The following is a 22,065-nucleotide window of genomic DNA, read 5'->3' as shown; positions in this document are numbered from 1 at the left end:
GCCCCCAGCTGGGGTGATGCAGGTACGTTCCCCCCAATGTTTCACAGCAAAGTCCCCTGTCCCCAGCTCTCTCCTTGCTCATTTCTGGGCTCAGGGCTGGCTCAGAGCATGCCTGGATTTCTCTTTGTTTTTGGAAAAAGCAACTGTCCTACACGCCTCAGCAGGCCATAGCCGCCTGTGAAGTAATTCCTGTGAGGAGATGAGGCATCTTTGACTTGTCACCATGTCAAGTGAGTGCTGTCTCAAAATCAGGTAGTGGGCTTTTCCCACAAGACATCGCATCCCTAACCACCCCCTCGCCCCCATCTAGGGCTCTAAACTCTCCAGAACCCCTCCCCAGTGGAGGCCACCGCCCGGACCTCTTGGCAGCCTAACTTCCAGTTCGCAGGGCCAGAGTCCAAAGCTAGACAGGTCTGCCAGGCCGCTGGGGCCTTTCTGCCCCACAAGGCACCCCTGGAAAGACCCTTCTCAAAGAGCCTGTGCATAACATCAGATTCTGAGGTTCAAACCCTCATTAGTGCCACACCACGGAATGCTGGGGACAGGCAAGCAAGCACTCCCAGAATGCCCAATGGGGGGCGAGCTACCTTCTCCTTCTTGGCGGCCTCCATCCTGACTCTGTCGTCCAGCATCTGCACAGCAGCCAGCGCAGGGAGCTGGGACCCCTCAGCCTTCCCCAACAGGCTTCTGAAGTGAAAATGTCCAAGGCTTCTCCCCCGCAGGGGTCCCGGCCCGCCCTAGGTCCCCGGGAGAATATGGTCCTCCTCAGACTGGTTTGGGGTTTGAGGTTCAGTCAGTTTCCTCCTTTTCATTGTTCTCCAGCGAGTCGGCAAGCATTCCCTTCCAGACCCCTCCTCACTGCGCCCGGGTGTTCTCCAGGCAGGGCCATTGCTTGGCGCTTGGGTGTCGTCCTCAGTGCCTTCTTTCCCAGTTGTGCTGAGCTGTGGGGCTTAGTGTCTTTCAGACAGACTCTGTAGGAAAGATCCTCTCCCTCCTGCGGCCTGAGGACAGCTTTTGAGTAATTAGACTGCAGGTGACTGTGTCTTACACCTAGCCTGCTTCCCTGGGGCTCAGGCGCCGCTTGGCACTTCTTGCTCTAACCAGGCGTGGAGTGGGGGATACTCCTGCCAGGGCTTCTGTGCTCCTGAGAGGGCCTGTGGTTGTCATGGTGACCAGGAATGACCTCAGCAGGGCTGACCATCCTGTCATTAGAGCTGCCATGCATAAAACTGGGACTGATGGCAAAGAGCCTCCATCCCCATCACCATGGTGACCACTCAATCACCTTGTCGCCGCAGTGACTGCTAGCCTGTTAAGCCTTTGCCACCTGTTCAGGTCCTGGGGCAGTGTCTCAGGGTCTCCCACACTCCTGTTCTGAGGAGCAGAGTCCCCAGTTGATTGAAATGTCACCTGATCCAAGGGCAGCCGCACTGCACATTGGCCAGAGCCTAGTGGAGCCGAGCATCTCAGCTTTAAAATGCATTTCAAAGCCTTTTTCTTTAGTCTTAAAATGTAGCCTTGAAATGTGCTTTGAAACTCTGCTTCTCTCCCTTTCCCACTAGACACTCCTTTGCACTGCGCCTGCTTATCTAACTATATGCTTTCTCGGGAATTCCAGGGGCTAATCTTGAAACAAAAACCAGACACAGAACTCCTGCAGAATCCTCCAACTTAGGGGGAGTCAGAACAATTAGTCCACCACCACTTGGCTGAAGTCAAGATAACATCAACCAGACCTCAGGACAGGTGATTACTCAAGACAACCATTGGAACAAGACACACAGACCCTGTACCCTGCACCGCTCCCACATATCTCCCATTCCAAGATTTCCTTTGAGAATCCTGTGATACATTTTAAAACCTGAGATAGTAGAACGCTTTAAGACAACAATCCAACATCTAGTTTGCTGGCTCTGGTTAAATCTACTTTTCCTCCCACCAAACCTCTACTTTCGTATTTGGCTTTCAAGCAGCGGAATCCAGGTCTGGTTACAATGGGGAACATTTATCCACCAGGGTCTACTTGAAACAATGAGTGGTTTAGTTGAGGACCCCAGAGTGGCAGAATCTCTGCACCATTCAATGCTCCCAAAGGAAAGTCTTCTGTCCTCCTCCCTGGGGTGGGGTGCATGGTACATTCCTGGCTGATGAATTGGGGAGCAGGTGGGGAGGGAGCTGCCCTCCCCAGGTGTAGGGCTGAGGGCCCCACAGGGTCGTGGGGTGTGCCTTATGCTGTGCTGAGGCGCAGGATCTGAGAAATAAAGAGACAGGACACAGAAGTACAAGGAAAACGCAGCTGGGCTCGGGGCGCCACGCCACCTATAAGTGGAGTCAGGCGAGGCGCCGAATGTCCAGAAGCATGAGTATTTATTGTGTATAGGTTAGCGGGCAGGGCAGTGAGTGAAATCATCTTTAAGGATAGTGATAGGGTTGTGAGCAATAAAACATGGGGTCCACCCCCATTAGGTCACCTAGGCCAGGAGGTGGACAGTGCAGCAAGGGGCCCCTTCCCATGAAGGCAAGGGCCGTGTGCAGTAAGGGGTCCACCCCCATTAGGTCACTGAGGCTTGAAGGTGGGCCATGCGCAGTGAAGAGGGTGCAGTGTGCAATACTTCTGTCTATGGGCAAACTACTTCTAAGAAGATTTATAGGAGGATGCTTTAAGTCACATAGCAGTGACAGAGCTGTCAAGGTTACCGCCACCTTCTGGCAGCTTCCAATGGGTTCTATGGAAAGATGCTTTTCAAGCAGCACAGTAGCAAGAGCTGATAAAGTTCACAGTCACCGGGGTGGATTGCTGGTCTGAGGGCAGCCTTCCACAAGAACTGGAGCAAGGTCCTACAACTCCTTTATCAGGAAGAGTGGCTCTCGCCCCAAGCCTGCCATACAGCGGGTATCTTTACGATACTGAACGCTGCTGCCTGGGCCATGGATTCTTGTCCTGATATAACTGTTTTCCTTTAAATCATGCTCTGCACTGTGTCTGCTCTAGGCATTCCTCCGATTATAAGCACTTATTCCTTAATTCATGCTCTGTACTGTGTCCACTCTAGACATTCCTGATTATGAACTAAGATATAATTATAGGTATATACGTAGGGAAATATTCTTTAGGGGCTCATACTATCAACTATTATATGATTATATATAGAGGATTATATAAAGGGATTCTTCAAACCCTAATTCTATAAACTAACATATGATTATGTAAAGGATTATATAAAAGGAAATAGCTGAGTAGTAACACTATAAAGTGAGATATTCCTCAAGCCCTAACTGTGCCAGAGTTCTGCTTAGCTCTCCTTCCTCGGTGCCTATATGGGGGGTTACCCACACCCAGGTATAGCTTCTTCAGGATGCCCTTTGCCTCTCTGGCCCCATCCCTCCAGACACTCAACACTTCTGCTTCTGCCCCTCCCCCCGCCCTGCTGGTCCCTGCTCCTCGGCCTGTTGCTTCCTACTTCACACCTGCTCCCCTCTCTCCCCTGCCACCCTTGGTAGCGTCTCCCATTTGTGCCACCTTGTAATTGTTCTCTCCTTGCCCTTTGTCTTGTGTCATTATAGTGGAGAATATTTGGGAGGGAGTTCACACAAATATATGTATTTAATTATTCATGATTACTCAAAGTTTGTATGTATCTTGCTTGGCATTCCCCGACCCTCTCCAATCTGTGCCAGTTACTTTGCTTCTCTCTTCTTAAGTGTTGAACAAAGTCCTGAGCTTTGCTCTGATTGGATGGCCTACTGATGGCCAGCTGAGTGGCCTGTTGATTGGCTGAAGCTTGGATCAGGTGCCCATCCATAGACCAATTGCTGTGGCAATAAGGACCACCGGTTGATAGGCTCAGGCCCAGGGCAGCACGTGGTAGAGGTAGATGAGCCTCTAGGTCATGGTGTGGTTTTCCTGTGAGGACTTTCCCTGTATGCTCACTGTTGTTGTTTGTTAGGTTGTGTTTGGTGTCCTCTTTTCAAGGAAACACCTTGTGTTCTTCCCCTTCCTTTGCATCCTCCTTTCTGCTCTCACGTGGTGCCTACAGCCCGGAGGATGTGAGAGGTACATGCCTGGTCATGGAGCAGGGGATTCCTCTGCAGGCCTTCCCACCTGCCCCTCTTTGCTAGCTCTGCAGACTTCCTCTTCCTTTTCATACGGGGCAGCCCCACGGCCATCAGGGTACCATCAACAGGACAAGCCACTGGCCTAAATGACTATGTGTCCCAATTCTAAATTCCTGGCATTCATCCAGCATGGCTACTGATATGGTTTGGATATATGTCCCCAGCAAATCTCATCTGAATTGTAATCCCAATGTTGGAGGTGTGGCCTGGTGGGAGGTGTTTGAGTCATGGGGAAGGATCCCTTATGAATGGCTTGGGCTATCCCCTTGGTAATGGGTGAGTTCTTGCTCTGAGTTCGCACAAGATCTGGTTGTTTAAAAGTGCGGCACTTCCTAATGCCTCTCTCTCTCTCACTCCTGCTTCCACTATGTGATGTACCTGCTTCCCCTCTGCCTTCTGCCATGACTGTAAGTTTCCTGAGGCCTCCTCAGAGGCTGAGTAGATGCCAGCACTATGCCTCCTGTAGAGCCAGCAGAACTCTGAGCCAATGAAACCTCTTTTCTTTACAAATTACCCAGTCTCAGGTATTTCTTTATAGCATTACAAAAATGGCCAAATACAGTTACCTATCCATCTTTGGCCCCCTAGCTGCAGAGGGGTGTCTTAGGACAAATACAATTTCTGGGAAGCCCCTGCGGGGGCACAGTCTCAAAATCCGGGTACCTGCCTCCTGTCTTCCTTGGCTGTAATACCTTCCTGCCCATATATACTCCTGTCCCATCCCTCCCTTGCTCTGACACCCCCTATTGCTTCATAGCCAGTGGCAGAGCTCAAGCCTTTGGTGGCAGACTGTGCTTATCTTCCCTGTGGCCTGGAGAACCCAGAGGGAGCCCTAGATGCCTCGGTGTGGGGTTGTGGTGGGGAGCAGTTCTCCTGGGGGCTGGGTCTGCTGACAGACCCTGATTGATGACATCAAGTCTGTGCACCTGAGGCTTGGTGAACTACTCAGGCCATGGAGGCCTTACCACATTGGTGGCCCCTTTCCACACCCCTTTCCTATATGAGCTGTGGAGGCATATAGCTCAGCTATATGCCCTGGCCTTGGCTAATTGAATGAGAAGGTGTGGGGGCAAGGACCACTGTGTGGCTGGGCTCCCCACCTGGACTAGGCCTTCTGGGGATGTGCTCCCTGAGAGGCTTTTTCCCAACTCCCCAAAGGTTCTGCTGTATAGCAAGGGCTGGCACCTTATATGAGCTGGGCAAGGCTGCAAAAGTGGGTGGGTACCTGTTTTGCCCAGTGGGGCAAACTTACAGGGCCTGGGCTGTTTATCTTGGACAGTGCTAACTCCAGTTCTGTCTGCAGAAAGGCTTTTCTTCTAGGTCCCAGCACCAAAGAGGGAAGCCTGGACTAGAGAACTCAACTACCCACACTCCTGTGCAGGCTTCATTTATAGCCTTACTGCCCCATCCCTGCATTTTCCATTCCCACAATTTCGTACCTACAGAACAGTTGCAAGGACAACAAGAAATTCCTAGATACCTTTCACGCTGATTCCTGTATTTGCTTTATCACACACACACACACACACACACACACACACAGAGTAATTTGCAGACAAAATACCTCTTTACTTCTAAATTCTTATGTATATTTCCTATAAACAAAGACCTCTCTTATATAACCATGGCATGGTGATTGAAAGCAGGAAATTAAAATACAATTAAGATACGATACTATTATCTAATCTAGAGGCCTGAGTTGGGTTTTAGCCTATCTTCAAATCTCTACTTCCCATAGACTGTAGAATGCCTTCAACCCACTATTATTAATAATCCTTTTTCTCATTAATGAGAAGACAAATAATTATCACCTGTTAAATATCAGCAATCACTAGAGCTTGTACAATGTACATTGTAAAAATACAATGTTTTATCATTCCCAACAACATTCCTATGGAAAGAATACTTTTCTAGTTCTATAGATGAAGAAAAAAAGGAGACTCAGGGAGGTAATGGTTTGCTCACTTTTGTGATTCTGTGATGTGTCAGTGCTGGGATTGAATCCAAGTTGGGTGACAGCCAGGGTGATAGAGTGGAAGGCAGGTCTTGCTTTTCGGTAACACAGTGAACTTGGGAAGTCTGCAACCACATGACTATGAATGAGGCTTCCTGGAATGGTAGAGGCTGAGCAAGGCCAGAGAGGAGCAGGAAGAGTTGCCAGGGGCGGAGCTGGGCTGCATGACTGCTAAGCATTTCACTGTTGACATCTGAACCCCAACTCTGTTCCTTACTAACAATCTCCTTAAACTGATCTCAGTTTCTATGTCTGTAAGGTGGCAATAATATCTTCCCTTGTTTTTTTGTGAGGATTAAATGAAGTAGCACATGGAAAGTACTAGGTATAAGGTGAACTTTGGGACAACTACTATAATATGTCAAGTGAATACACTGAAATTTATTCCATCCAAGCACTGTCTTCCTGATCTTTTTGCACAACTTTCAGTGGAAGGAAGAGGGTTCCAGATTTTCCTCAGAAATGGCTCTCAACTGCCTCCTACTGGGAAATGGTGTCAGTGCAGTCAGATGAGCCTGAACTGATAGCACCCAGCAACCCAGCTTGTCAGACTACTGTGTCCGTATCTGTGGGTGGCTGAGCCTAGCCATGGCCAATGGCTGTTCCTGATGTTTACCACCAAAACAGAGGAAATGTGGAAAACCCCTTTCCACCCTCTGTACCTGGAAACACCCAGGAAAGAGGGTTGATGAGAGAGGTACTGAGTAAGTGGGCAGGTGGTGGGAACTTCCTTTCACTACAGATTATTTAAGGCAATGTTTCTCAGCTGGGCACAGTGGCTCATGCTTATAATCCCAGCACTTTGGGAGGCTGAGGTGGGTGGAGCACATGAGGTCAGGAGTTCGAGACCAGCCTGGCCAACATGGTGAAATCCTGTCTCTATTAAAGATACAAAAAATAGCTGGGTGTTGGAGTACACGCCTGTAATCCCAGCTACTCAGGAAGCTGAGGCACGAGAATTGCTTGAACCCAGGAGGGAGAGGTTGCAGTGAGCGAGATGATACTACTGCACTTCTGCCTGGGCAACAGAGCAGGACCCTGTCTCAAAACAAAACAAAACAAACAAGTACACCCCTCCCCACCCCACACACACAGAGCAATGTTTCTCTAAACTACTGCTCCCAAGGGACATTTTGACGTTTTTGATTGTGCAGTGGGGAAGGGGTGGGTTGGTACTGACATCTAGTGGGTACAAGGCCTGAGATGCTGCCTGCACAATGCACAAGGCAGTCTCTCAACAACAAAGAACTATCCAACCCAAAATGTCAATATTGCCAAGGTTGAGAAACCTTGATTTAGAGTAATGTTTAAAGTGATGCTGTTGTTTTTCCAGTATATCATCTCTTTCCCATAATCTCAGATATGGCTGTTTCTGGCATCATGATTTTGTGACCTTACTGACGACTTCCAAAGACCAAGGTCCTTTCGGATGTATGTGTCTTGCAAGTTCCTTTCTGATTATATGTGAAACTGTGCCCTACGGGTTAAAGAAACTAGTAACTAATAGAAATCTTGATCTTGTCTTGCAGGGCAGCTGATAAACAGTTTGCTATAATGCCCTCTGCTTATACAACTTGCCGAAACAGGTTGGAACCAATATGGTCGACTGGAGCCTTGGCAAAATAGACTTATTAGACTGATGAGTGGGTATTTGATGTCACAGCCCGAATTTCCACATTTTGTTTTATACCAACTCCCCTGAATTTGCATGTGACCCAGGAAGCAGTATGAAGAAGCAACAGCATAAGGCCAAGGGATTTTCTAACCGCTTCTTCGTTTCAGCCAATCACTGCCCAGCCCGAAACTCCACCTCCAAAATCTTTCCCTTAAATCCACTGCTGCGAAACAAGTACTGGGAAACCGATTTGAGCCCGTTTTCTGTCTCCTTGCAAGGCTGCTTGAAAACAATTCTTTCTTGCTACAAAAATCCAATGCTTGGATGTTTGGTTTTACGTTGTGCGTAGGCAAATGCACCTGGTTTAGTTTAGTAACACGTGATATCACTTAGTACACAAGAAACGGGCAAGGTACGGCATCTTCAGGGAACTGTGCCTCACTCATTCCTATCCGTGGACTTGCCTTCTTTCAACAACTCAAGCAAAAAGGTCTCAACGTCACTGTGCACCAAGCTGCTCCTTGCAGTGTGGAACTCAATTTCTGCCCGCTTTAGAGTTAAACAGGCTCTGCTGCTCTGTGAAGTCCTAAATCAGTGCTTTCCCATGCATCCCGGCAGCCTTGTGCCTTGGGGTCCCGTGTCACCCGGGGTCTGCTTGGAGCAGTCAGTGATCTGAAACCTGAAGGGGGCCTCTGAAAGTAAAGGGTCCTGCCTCCAGGAAGATATGCAGAGAACTGGCGCCTCGGTGTTGCTCTGGGTCTCACTGCCCAAGAAGTAGCTATGGACCTATAGACTGCACTTGTAACCCGGAGTACAGAGTGAAAGCGACCTGGACGGCTCAGCACAGCCCTGAGGGGCTGGGGACCACGACGGAGGGTTCAGGCCGCTCCGGGAGGCCCAGCACCACGCAACACAAGACGGCACAGTACCCCACCTTGCGGCCGACTCCACCTGGAGAGCAGGGAGGGGCCAGGTTCACGCGAGGCGTGGCGTTCCGCCCCTCGCTGCAATGGGCTCCCTGCCGCTCCTTTCTGCATCCGGGGTATGAGAACCCACAATGAGGCTGACCGGATCCGGAAGTGGATTGCGAACCAGGAGGAGGAAGCCGGCGGTGGCCCCGTCAGCAGCCGGCAGCTGAGAGGCCGGTAGGCGGCGGCGGTCCGGAGGGGCGGCGGCCGCGCTGCTCCCTGAGAGCTGGTCCCGCGTCTGGGCAGGCGGGCGGCCTGAAGGCGCGGAGCCATGAAGCTATATAGCCTCAGCGTCCTCTACAAAGGCGACGCCAAGGCGGTGCTGCTCAAAGCCGCGCACGATGTGTCTTCCTTCAGCTTTTTCCAGAGATCCAGGTGAGCGGCGCAGGCGGATGGGCCGTGGCGATCGGGCGGAGAGGACTGGGGTCGGGAGTCGAGGGAGGGATCAGGGGAGGATGGAGGAGGCTGGAGGGTAGGGATAGGGCGGGGTGGCCGAGGGCCCGGGGTCAGAGAAGGCTGCAGTTCCAGTCTGGGGAGGGGCGGGGAGGGCCCAGGGTCCGTGGTTCGGGCTTGGCCTCCTGTAATGGAATCTGCCCGTGGACTGTACCTCTGAGGAATCATCCAACATTCGCTCTTAAACAGCTTATACAATTCTAGAATATAGTTCTCTACCCAGTGTTTTTCAAATTTCTGCCTTGTAAAAATTTTAAGGGTAATGTAAAATGGAGTGCAGGTTTCCAAGCTTCATGCCCAGATGTTCTAAATTAGTAGATGGAGGCCTCGAAATCTATATTTTAGACCAACACCTCCCATCCAGGGATTCCGACTCTGGGAGCCTGGGTGCCACATCTTGAGCGCCATACTTTGATTATCTCGCAGGGCTTCCCAACTGTGAGAAATACTGATATACTTTTTTTTTTTTTTTTTTTTTTTGATGGGTGAAGTCACTGAGGTACCAAGAGATTATACCACAGCCAGCTAGAACTGAAAGCCAGATTTAACCCTTTTTAGTCGGACACTAGTGGTACAAAAGGATTCCACACTGAAGATTCTAAAGAAGCATGGGATCTGTAGGGCTTACAAACTTTTAAATGTTTCTGGAGTGCTTTAATTGCTGGGACGTGTTAGAAGTACCACAGACACTTCCAGACCATTCATGGGAGGGAGTGGGGTGACTCAGGCACAAAAGAAGAAGGACCCTACATAGTCGGTGTCCATGGTCATCTTGTCTCAAAGTCTGATGGAATCTGCCGTTTGCATTCTGTTTTCCCTGCTTCAGTGCAGCTGGTTCTTGATGAGAATTCTTTGCTAATGACTTGCTGGATGTAAAAAAAATCTCTTATTTTGTTGAAACTTTCTGCTCCTTTGAGTTCTTTTAAAAAATTGTTTTTTAATTGTAGTAAAATGGCACATAAAATTTATCATCTTCACTGTCTTTAAGTGTGGAGTGAGTGCAGTGATACAAGACAGATTGATAGTGTTGTGCAGCCATCACTGTCACCAGTCTCCAGAACTCCTTTTTATCAAACTTGTTTCTATTAAACACCAACTCCCCATTCCCATAACCCCCAGCCCATGGCAGTCACCATTCTAATTTGTTTCTGTGATTTTGACTTTTCTGGTAGCCTTAGATAAATGGAATCATAAAGTTTTTGTGTGTCTGGCTTATTTCATGTAGCATAATATCCTCAAGGCTCAGGCATCTTGTACATATCAGAATTGCCTTTTGAAGGCTGAATAATCCATTGTCTGTATTCACATTTTGTTTATCCATTCATCTGTCGGTGGACACTTGGGCTGTTCCCACATTTCAGGCATTGTGAATGATACTGCTATGAACATGGATGTACAAATATGTCTTCAAGACCCTGCTCACATTTCTTTTTGGTATTTACCCAGAAGCGGAATTGCTACATCATCTTTTAGCTCCTTCTTGGAGTTCTTGATGTTTGCAGTCTTTACCATGGCCTACGTTCACTGCTCTGTGTTGTTGCTTTTCTCAGATGGAACTTTTGGTGCCAACTTGGCTCTGATTCTTTTTCCTTTTTCCTTCCCATTAGTACTTAGAATTCTCAGAGATTTCACTTGTAGGACTTACACCTCACTTGCTTGGGATACCCACGCTAGTTTCCAATGACTGACAGCTACAACACTAAAGGGACATCTCTACTAATAGGTCTTAGAACAACACATGTTCCAGCTGAGCTTTTTTTTTTTTTTTTTTGAGACAGTCTTGTACCATCACCCAGGTTGGAGTGCAATAGTGCGATCTCAACTCACTACAACCTCTGCCTCCTGGCTTCAAGCGTTTCTCCTCCCTCAGCCTCCCAAGTAGCTGGGATTATAGGCACCTACCACCACGCTGGCTAATTTTTTGTATTTTAAATAGAGACAGGTTTTCACCATGTTGCCCAGGCTGGTTTTGAACTCCTGAGCTCAAGTGATCTGCCTGCGTCAGCCTCCCAAAGTGCAAGGATTACAGGCATGAGTCATGGCTTCTGGCCTGAGCTTGTTTTCTTATAAGAACTCTTCACTTACATCCTTCCTGCCCCATAATTACCAGATCCCAAACTTGAAAAAATAGTTTCCCAGCTTTTTTGGCTTTTGTATACATGCTGTCACAATGCAGTTCTTCCTTTGTCTCATTTTAGCCCTGCCTCAAGAGTTGTCTCTTTAGGTTTACTACAAAGCCTTCCTTGTTTGGAGTCTTCTTTTCTGAGGGGTTATTTCGATCACAACAGTCCCTTAAGATACCAACAAGTAATACTGTGTGTGCAGGCATTGTGCCAAGTGCTTTACAGATAGTACCTCGTTTAACTGTTGCACAAATCTTGATTTTTATTGTGGAGGCACAGCACACAGGGGTCCCGGAGTCAGGGCTTCAGTTTCCTATATGGCTCTGCTGGAGCCTGCTGTGGGCTCCCAGTTGAGCACCCCGCTCTAATGGCCCTGGCTGCCCTTTATATCATATCCGCAATTGGAGGCTCCTTGTCAGCACCTGTTCCTCTGGCTGTACCAAATCCTGTGACTGTTCTGTTCTGGATAGATCTCTCTGTTGAGCCCATGATGGACCTTCTCCTTCCTTTCACCCTTTGTATGTGCCATTTCCCAATTCCTTGTCTTGGTTAAGCTGTTTTCCTTTTATTCCTTCCAGAGTGCCTTGTGCTTGTTCTGTGGATGAGCCCCAGCAGACCTGAGCCGGCATTCACTATGGGTGTATGTGGCAATGTGAAGGTCTGTTATGTGGACACAGCCATAAATGGTTGTGTATTTTCACCTGACAGTTTTTGCACTAATATTTTCCTAGTGCAGTTCTTATTTGTCCTGCTTCTTGGAAGTTATTGAGACCTTGAGAGCAGGACCTGCCTCTTGTTTTTCCATTGCGTCCCAAATTACGCTCTGACCAAAATGTAAAATTGACTGTACCCTGTGGAAGATCCCCCAGAAAATTCACCTGTTTTGGTGAGCTAGGTAGCAAACGAATGTAGCTTGAATGGTGATGGTGATTCATAATTAACAGTATTTGTGCTCATTTATAGAGTGTTTATTACTAGGGATGGGAGGGAAAGAAATGAAACCAAAAAACAATGTCTCCTTAATGTATAAGCCCAGAGGTCACTTTCCACTGTGTTGGGGACAAAGTGATAAGAAGAAGGCAGTAAATACATTTTGTGTTTCTTAGCGTTCAGGAATTTATGACCTTCACGAGTCAACTGATTGTGGAGCGCTCATCGAAAGGCACTAGAGCTTCTGTCAAAGAACAAGGTAAGAGGACCCTCCTACTTCTGCACGTGTGCTGACCTGGCTGCCATGCCTCACCTCTCGCAGCACCCAGCTCTCTCCTTTCTACTGGGACCCCACCCTCCTGTATGTGAGATTTCTGTGCTGTTAACATCACAGAAGTGAAATCGCATCACAGATATTTCAGTGTTCTTACTCTGTTCTCTTTCAAATTGTGCCTGCCCTTCCCACGTTTATTACTTAAAGACAGTTCCCCCACTGACTAGCTTCTCAGTTTCTTTGGAGGGTGTGCACTTTGACCCCATGTTTGAGTCTTAATTGGGGATGGTATACAAAATCTGGAGAGCATTGGTGATAATCCCCTTTTCTCTTCCTCCTCCTCATTCCTGTTCTTATTTATCTTTGCTCTTTTCTGATTTCAGGGGCTCACCATCATTCCCTCCTCTTTTATTTGTTTTTCTGTTGTTTAGCATTGGAATCTTCTGGGTCAGATCCTTAAGGACGAGAAGGTTTTTATTCGTAAGCTGTAATCCTTACGTTTCTCTTTCCTTGGGGATATGGTTAGCTGTATCAACTCTGAATCCTTTCAAAGTGATGCAAATGAACAATCCTGTGGATTGTGGATATTTTGCAGAAGACCTGTACAACTGTACCTTTCAATCATATGAGGATTTTAGCACAGTGCACTGGAGGCCTTAGCTGGCAGTGGCTGATCTTTTTCTAGACTAATCCCCCTACTCCCAGTCACCCACCAGAGTGGAGCAAACCCAGCAGGTTGCTATAATATGGAAGACTGAGGCCCTGGGGGGTAATTTCCTGTCTTTTGGCTGCTCTGAAATGATTTTTTAGGAAAGCAGAGGCCTCTTGACTTGTCCGGGGTTCCCTAAGTTTGGGAGCAGCACAGGGCCCCAAGGGCTTCAGATCCCCAAGATATAGCTTGGCCTGACCTGAACTTGAAGAAGACACTTGGAAGTGCTCCTGGTGTCATGTTGTCTGGGGTGTGTTTTCTGCACCACTGGCTGTTCATTTAAGCCCTGGCTTTGCATACTGGGCCTCTGGGTATTTACTGTTCCTAAAGCAGGTGTTGGGCCAAGCTCTTGTGTGTGGCCCATTGGGCTGTGCTGCTAAGCCTCTCCACAAGCCTTGCTCAGAGCTATTGAGCTTCAGAGTGGCTTCATTTGGCCCAGCATTGTGATGCTTTGATTTGGGGCGATTAAAAGAAGTCTGAAGCCCTCATGTCAGCATCCATGTGTCTGATCTCTTGTCTCCTTAGACTATCTGTGCCATGTCTATGTCCGGAATGACAGTCTTGCAGGTGTGGTCATTGCTGACAATGAATACCCATCTCGGGTGGCCTTTACCTTGCTGGAGAAGGTGAGTTTTTGATTTGCCTCTACTAGACTTGGATGATGAATGGGCATTTTCATGGACTGTGACAGGGGGCGATGGCAGTGCCTGAGGCATAAGGGATGAAATAATGTGTCTAAAGTCAACACATTTTTCAGCCTCCTTTCCTGCAACCCAAGAGACAATTTGGCATCCCTGCGTGGTTTTCCTCCCCGGTGCTATCTCATGTGACCTGGATCTAGGCGACTGAGTCACAGCATCTATTCTCTGGGTCGGGACCCTCTGAGACAGCTGAGCCTCGTGTTCTCGCCCCCTGTGCAAGGAGTCTCCCTCTTGAATGCCCTCACTCTCCACATTGCCTCCTGCAGTTCCTGCATCCCACTACCTTGATGTCAGTCAGTTGCATCTCAGAGCTTAGCACCTAAGCATTCTTTAATTATTTGTGTGTGCGGTACTAATTATTAATGTAAACTCTTTGAAGTCAGAGGCTTCATTCTATAACCCAGAGCACTAAAATACCTCCAAACACATGAAATCTGGTGGTTTCTTAAATCCAGGGGACTAATTCTCTTTTAAAAAAAAATTGCTTTGGAGAAAATTAGAGGGCCAGTGCCCTTTTTTTTTCAGGAATTCTATAGTTTAAAAATTCAAATACCTTTACTACTCCCCAGGCGAGGTTCATCTTCAGGCTGGGCATACTTTTGATTCTCAGAATATTTAGGATATGTTTTAATGATAAAAATTTGAAAAGAACTTTAGCTTAGATTTTCTCTCTTGCCATTATATATCCCCCTCATTCCTTCTTCCTGGGTTCTGGGGGTCAGGGAGCCTCGTTCAAGGTGAGGTGCTCAGGGTTGAAGCCTTGTCGTTGAGACCACTGGTGAGTGCAAAGTGGGAGCTTCTTGAGGCTCCTTTGTCTTGCAGGTACTAGATGAATTCTCCAAGCAAGTCGACAGGATAGACTGGCCAGTAGGATCCCCTGCTACAATCAATTATACAGCCCTGGAGGGTCACCTCAGTAGATACCAGGTAGGGTTAAAGGAAGCATCATGCAGATACCATGTGGCCCAGAATCCATGTCAAACTGAAAACGCCAACTGCTCTCATAGTTCTGGTCTGGTTACATCAGATAGCTTCTGATGCTGGTGTTCTCTCTCAAGCCTTCTGTATGGAAAACAGAATCCACCTTCAGACCTGGGAACCGAAGCTGTAGGCAGGCTTTGGGTTTCTGTTACATGTTCAACAGGCTGTGGTTTTTAACCTGTGAAAGTTTGTCCATCTTCCTCAGTTTTACGCTTTGTTTCCAGGTAGCCACTCCAGTCCTGACTTTATTATTTTTCACTCTGTCCTAGAACCCACGAGAAGCTGATCCCATGACTAAAGTGCAGGCCGAACTAGATGAGACCAAAATCATTCTGGTAAGTAGGGAGATGGAGAGCAAGCCCAAGAACTGAGGCGGGGGTGCGATTTGCCACTGGCCAGGCATGCACAGATCCATCCTTGTTTTAATAGTAACCACAGCACTCTCCAGGAATTGGGATTGCCCACCCCTTGCCCCACCCCAGGCATTAGACTGGCTCTCCTATTCCCTTGTTTTGGTTAATGGCACCCATTATTTGTAGGGGACCAAGCTGGGAACCATTGGAGCCCTCAAGTGCCCCCTCCCCATGGCTACTGCCTGTCTGGGCATTTACTGGGTTCCTAGGGTTTGGCCTCTGAAGACTTGGATTTCCAGCCTGATGTGTTTGTTAGGGTGTCAGGTGCCTCCACACCCCACAGGTGCCTTCCCTTGCAGCGTTTGCCTTGAAGGTGAACAGATTGAAGCACAGTGCACTGAGCACAGGGCAGCTTCTGGCATACGGGCCCAGAGTTGTCACATAGGTCCATTTGAGAAGAGCCAGAACCCTGCATTTCGAGCTGAGATCTCCTGATTTGTAACTGCTGAACTCTCCTGATTTGTGTGTGTGCAGGCATTGTGCCAAGTGCTTTACACGTAGTACCTTGTTTAACTGTTGCACAAATCTTGATTTTTATCATGGAGGCACAGTACACAGGGGTCCCAGAGTCAGGCCTTCAGTTTCCTATATGGCTCTGCTGGAGCCTGCTATGGGCTCCCAGTTGAGCACCCCACTCTAATGGCCCTGGCTGCCCCTTCTATCATATCCGCAATTGGAGGCTCCTCGTCAGCACCTGTTCCTCTGGCTGTACCAAGTCCTATGACTGTTCTGTTCTGGATAGATCTCTCTGTTAAAATCTCCTGATTTGTAACTGCTGCTTCAACTCCTTTTTTTTTTCTTTTTTTAAGTTTTTCATACAAGTGGAATGCAAGCAGCCTATAGCCTTTGCCTGTAATTGGTCCCCTTGTTTCCTGCTCACCACCAGTCTGTCCACCAGATAGCAGTCATTGATCTGCACAACAACCCTTCAGCAGCTCTCAGATCTGCCCCAGGACAAAGTGCAAACTCCTAACTCACAGGCTCCTGACTGGGCCCTGTCTTTCTTATACCCTTTCCTGCCCAGCTTATACACAGGCACCTGAAGCTTGAGCCTTTCTGAATGTCACAGTTTTGTCACTGCTTTCTTACATGTCTCCCTGACCGGCATGTGAGCACTGGGACATCTTTTCCATCCTGCTCACGATACGGTGCCTAGTTTACACCTGTGTTCAGCAGTGGATAGATACCTGGAGTGGATTGAAGCCCAGATACAAAGCTTTACCGTTTACACAGGCATGGCTTTATTGTGTACATCAGCATCTCCTGGGGTTGGAGTTGTTGGTTTAGGGTGGGGCCTGGGAACCTGCATTTTATAAAAAGCATCCCAGGGGCTTCAAATGCAGGTCTGCTGAGCACACTCTGAATAATGTGGCTTTGGAATAAACAATAGATGTGAAAGTTTCATGGAATCTGTGTCTTTCGAAACCTTGTAAGCTTTCTTACCACCTAGGTGGCATTTCTCTGTTTTCTTTACAAGCCGTCTCTTCTTTTTGTTGCTCAAGTCCTAGTCTGAGTATCATGGCACCTGGGACACCTGCTGTTTCTCCTCTCCCCACGGTGTGGAGTGGATGAGTCCTATTCACCCAACCTCATCTAGCTGCAGTTGTAAAGTCTAGATGATTGGTGTATATATCTGAATCAGTTAACTCTGTGTGTTGAAAATCTGAGTTGCTCAACTGTGCGTAGGGATGAAGGACATTCTTGCTGGCTCCTCGTTCTGTGCTGCTTCATATGTACATCCAGCTGCTGTAGCTGCAGCCATCTAAGGAGAGAAGGGAGCTGCTGCATCCTGAGGGTGCTGGTATCAGGGCTGCTGGCTCTTGTGAGGCCTCCATCTCTAGACCCCTTCTTGTGGGGTCACTGTTTTCATTTCCTAAATCAGAGTTTGATGACCTTTAGGACATAGCCCATTTAGAAGGCAGGACATGTTCTGTCATAGTGTTGTCCGATATATATTTGGGGCATGTGTGTAACTTGGAATTTCCTAGGAGCTATATTTTAAAATGATAAAAGGAAAATAGGTGGAATTTAATTTTCTGTTTTACTTAACCCAACATATCCAAATAAAACTTTTCCAGCATGTAATCAGTATAAAACTTATTAATGAGGCGTGTGTGAGTCTACATCTGAAATCTGGTGTGTCTCACTCAGAGCACTGCTCAGTTTGGACTCACCTCATGTCAAGTGCTCAGCAGCCATTTCCCACTGCCTTTGTTTGCTGTGGCTGCTGTTAACAGATACCCTCAAATATTTGCTGTTGACAAATAGCCCAGTGGGCCCAGCTGGTGTCTTCTGGGGCTCTGAGGGAGGATCTGTGGTGTTCCTTGGATTAGAGATGCATCACTCCAGGCTCTGCCTCTGCCATCTCGTAACCTTCTCTTTGTGTGTTTTCATTTTCTAAGACATCAGTCATGGAATTAGAGGCCACCCTAATCCAGTATGACCTCTTCCTAACTACTTATATCTACAAAGACCCTATTTCTAAATAAGGTCACATTCAGAGGTTCTGGGGATGTTAATTTTGGGTGGAGGGTGGGAGTCACTATCCAACCCAGTACAGCCATTTAGTGCCCAGCTACTCTTCTCTTTTTCCAGAGCCCTGTGTACATGCACGCATATGCACACACACACAAATGTATATATAAATGTATGTATACATGAGTTTTCCTGGAGTGCTGGTTATCTAATCCTGTGCTGGGGACAGCTTTTTTGGGAAGTTTGCTACATCCCAGTTAGATCTTCTAGATTTCATAGGAATGTCACCAGGTTCTGTTCCATCCACTTGGACAGTAACTGTTCTTGGACCTAGTCTCAACACTTAGAGGTGAAGTTTGTGTGTGTTGGAGAGGAACCCAGGTAAGGCGCTTTCCCCCATGACTGAACTACGAGGGGCTTATGTCAGGGAACTTATTGAACAGAGCTGGGTTCCCTTTTCTCTTTTGTCCAGCACAACACCATGGAATCTTTGTTAGAGCGAGGTGAGAAGCTAGATGACTTGGTGTCCAAATCCGAAGTGCTTGGAACGCAGTCTAAAGCCTTCTATAAAACTGTGAGTACCCAGCACCTGCCTCCTCGGTGTTCTCTCCAGAGGGCAGTTGCAGCTTGCTGCTTCTGGCATTCTCTACTATGAACAGGTCTTTCTTAGACTTTCGAATCATAGTGGATGGGGATTTCACTCCTTGTGCACTGAGAGCCTAAGGTGAACCTCAGTCCCAGGTGATTGGAGGCAGTTCACTTGGGTGCCATTGAAGCAGATGTAGGCAGGGGTCTTGTTCCACCCCTGCCTCTGCTCTGCCCTCTGCTCTGAACTCCTACCTCCAGTCCAGGAAGGCTGGTTCAAGTTCTGATCCCCAGAGGTTTACTGTTGAATCGTATTCCTCTGTAGAGCAGTCAGTCTAAGTCTTTAAGATGCAAGCAATTCAGCTTTCCCGAAGAGGTACTTAAGCTTTTAGTTAATCTGCCTGTGACAGAAGTATCTAATTGACAAGGATGGGTGTTGCTGACTGCCACTTTCTCTCAGGTCAGTGCTTATGTCTTTCTATGTGGAGATGGCACTGTTGGCCCATGGTTGGACAGTCATAGGGACAAATTTACTTGGTCTGTCTACACTCATTTGCTTTCATGTGCACATTGGAGGGAGATGGCTAGGTGGGATTAGGAAGATAGTCTGTGACCAGAAATCAAGAGAGAAGGTGGCAACAGTGGTCCCTACAAACTACATCCCAACGGGGAAACACATCTGTTGTCCTCAGGACCATCTTCTGGGAAGAAACACCACCATGGTGGTTAGATAGCATTGTTGGAAGACAAGAGTGGGTGCAAAGTTAAGGGCAAAGTTAAGATATTCTGCAAATCCCATTTGTATTATTTTATTTTTTTTGAGACAGTCTCAGAGTCAGGCTGAAGTGCAGTGGTGCGATCTTGGCTTACTGCAACTTCCGCCTCCTGGGTTCAAGCGAATCTCGTGTCTCAGCCTCCTGAGTAGCTGGGACTACAAGTGCTGGCCACCACGCCCGGCTGATTTTTATTTTATTTATTTTTTTTTTTGTATTTTTAGTAGAGACAGGGTTTCACTATGTTGGCCAGGCTGGTCTTGGACTTCTGATCTTAAGTGATTCACTCGCCTCAGCCTCCCGAAGTGCTGGGATTACAGGCATGAGCCACCACGCCCAGCCCCATTTGTATTATTGTTCCTTTGTTTGTACCAGGCCTAACTGTAGGAATTTTACTCACTTTTTGATAGCATTAATGGGATGTGGGAAAAGAAAGTAAAAAAGGATCCCAGACTAGTTTTGGAAGCTGTGGCCCATCTTGTGCTTGGTATGGGAATTGCTTGTGGACAGCTTCCCTAGGCCTTCACCCTCACCCCGTTCTAGTGCTAGCTTCTCTGGCTGGCTGTGTCCAGTAGAGCTCCCTCTGCCACGCCTGCCAGGATTGGGACTGCCCTGACTTCTTCAGTTCTCCTCCTCAGCAACTCTTTGTTTTTTTCCAAGGCCCGGAAACAAAACTCGTGCTGTGCAATCATGTGATGCAGCCTGCCAGAGGCCCAGCGCTGGAACGGCACTTTCATTCACATCAGAACTGCAGCCCCTGGAAAAAAAGAGACAGCCATAGACGAGGACCCAGAGTGGGGCAGACTGGCCATTTTTATTTTGAAGTTCCTGGGAGAAACAGGGATGGTGGAAGGGTGGTAGTGATTCTTGGAAAGAATTTGAGGTCCCCAAAGGTGTATTTTTGGGCAAATGAAACCATAAACTCCGACTGGCTTCTGTAGATGCCAAAGGGCTTGTCTTCAGCTAACCCTGGGAAGGCTCTGTGGGAGGGAGGTTGGAGCCAGCTGTTTCTCCATCTTTGATATATCTTTGGATTTTGTCTGTACATTAATGATACTAACACTCCATTGGGGGGTGGGAAGTCCCTGATGCCAGGGCTGGGGTGGGTAGAGTTTGAAAACTCTTGGGAAAGCCTCTCCTAGGGCCACTGTTGGGGGTGGGAGTGAGCCCACCACAGTGGCCACAGGCAGGCCTGTACTTCAGGCCCAAGGCCTGGGAGTCGGGGGGCAGTCACTGGGTCTCAGATCCTGAGACTGTTCTTTAGCTTACCTTTCTGCTAGGATTGGCTTCCCACTGACGGCAGGGCCCATCCTAAGCAGCTTCCAAGTCCCACAAAGGTGGCTTATTGGGAGGGTTTGGAAGGAGCTGCAGTGTGGATGGGAGTGTGTGGGTTGAGGTCAGACCAGCAGGTAGACTGGGAACTGAGCCCAGGAAAGGGGGATGTTCTCCTGGTGTTAATGGTCAGCTGGGAGTGTCCGTCTTCAGGGAAGCTCAAACACAGGTGCACTCAGCTGCCCAGGGCCTCTGGGACACTTGCCTTGACTTGCATCTTGCCTTTGAACATCACAATCAAAGCAGCGGGTGCTGTGGTCTCTCAAACTGATTTTTATTTGCCTCTCTGGCTACAAGACTGCCTTGAACCGCCTGAGGCCTATGCATCTGAACAAGTGGATCTCTCCCATGGACACCAGGAGTGGGTGCCGGCCAGCCTGAGGACTCCCAGCACCCCACCTGTGGTCTGGCCAGCATAGGCCTGCTAGTTCCTTCTTAGTCAGAGGCAGCTGCATGGGGAATGGAGGCCAAGGGGTTGGTCTAAGTTGTGCCTTGCCACCTGGCAGGAGGCCCACTCACCGCCAAGTCCTGGAAACAGGCTGGAGCAACCCAGAAGATGGGCCCAGGATGTTCCAGATCCCTTGGGTCCTAGTGCCATATTCCAGGCTGCCCACCTGTGCTCAGGATGCATCCCTGGGATCCAGCTCCCATGGAAACTCCTGCTGGGATGGTGTCACCTATGAGTTTTGAGCCAGTGTGATATAGTCCTTGGGAACCCTGCTCTGAGCTTGCCACACTGCTGAGAGCACCCACTATCCTGACCAGAGACCCAGTGGTCCTGACTCCCCGTGTGGGCAGGGTCTGGGCAGGAGGATGGGGTATGCCGTGGGTTCAGAGGACCCCATCTTCTGGCTGGTTTACCTGCTGCTGCCCATTTTCTCTGGGCACTGCTGGCCAGAGGACTTTAGCCTACCCCTGAAGAACCTGTCCATTGTCATTTTCCTATTGCTGTAGACATCCCAAGCCCAGGGCCCCTTGAGGCCCAGACCCAGCCTGCCCACTGGTGCCGGAGACAGAGTGGAGTGGGCCTGGATCCAAAGGATGCTACCTCTCCCACTTGAGGACCCTAGGGAGAGATGGGGGTGGGGAAAATGGAGGTGTGAATTTGTGGTAAGAGGAAGTGAGACCTTGGCCTGGGTTAGCCCCTGCTAAGCAGTGTAGTTGGGCTTGACTCAGGCCCTGTGAGATAGAGGGCCCAGCCTGACCCCACCCACAGATCCCCTGCTCCCTGTTATGTTCTGTTGTAAATCATTTGGCAAGAGTGTATTTTAATAACTTCTGCCTAAGTTCCCTGTGTTCTGTTTGAGAGGCGCCTGTCTGAATAAAGTCTTGAAATTCCAGTGGTCCTGTGCTTGCTTTGTGCTTCAGGGGAGCCCTTTCCTCACCAAGCGCTGCCCCTGGGGGAGAGAGGCCTCGAGCTGTGTGCCTGCCGCGTGCAAGGGTCTGAGTTATCCTGGCTGGCTCCTGCCCAGGAGAGGTAGCTGCAAGCCTGACTCCTTCACCTCCTTTCTCTAGACCTTACTAGGAGGAACTGTATTTTCTTTTTTGCTGTTAACCAGATGAGGGAGCCCTGGAGTAGACGCCCTGTTATTTCGGATTCCAT

At 48.5% G+C, this 22,065-nt stretch overlaps 1 protein-coding gene across 2 annotated transcripts; it reads left to right on the top strand.

Moving 5' to 3' along the window:
* Window positions 1–8,826: 8,826 nt before the first annotated feature.
* On the top strand, window positions 8,827–21,802 carry YKT6 (YKT6 v-SNARE homolog). Of its 2 annotated transcripts, XM_012439245.2 has the most exons (7): window positions 8,827–9,088; window positions 12,396–12,478; window positions 13,728–13,828; window positions 14,726–14,830; window positions 15,154–15,219; window positions 18,245–18,346; window positions 19,791–21,802. In XM_012439245.2, exons 1-7 carry the CDS (start codon window positions 8,985–8,987, stop codon window positions 19,824–19,826), a joined length of 597 nt encoding a protein of 198 aa, XP_012294668.1. In that variant the 5' UTR covers window positions 8,827–8,984; the 3' UTR covers window positions 19,827–21,802. The 2 variants fall into 2 exon arrangements, with proteins under 2 accessions (XP_012294668.1, XP_012294669.1); XM_012439246.2 differs by lacking the exons at window positions 18,245–18,346; window positions 19,791–21,802 and adding an exon at window positions 16,107–18,237.
* The last annotated feature ends 263 nt before the right edge of the window (window positions 21,803–22,065 follow it).

This window comes from Aotus nancymaae, unplaced genomic scaffold (assembly GCF_030222135.1).
Source record: "Aotus nancymaae isolate 86718 unplaced genomic scaffold, 86718_ANA_hifiasm-v0.15.2.pri h1tg000065l, whole genome shotgun sequence".
In the NCBI taxonomy this organism is placed as follows: Eukaryota; Metazoa; Chordata; class Mammalia; order Primates; family Aotidae; genus Aotus; species Aotus nancymaae.
Note: the sequence above shows the minus strand (reverse complement) of the source record. Positions and strands in the feature narration are given on the sequence as shown.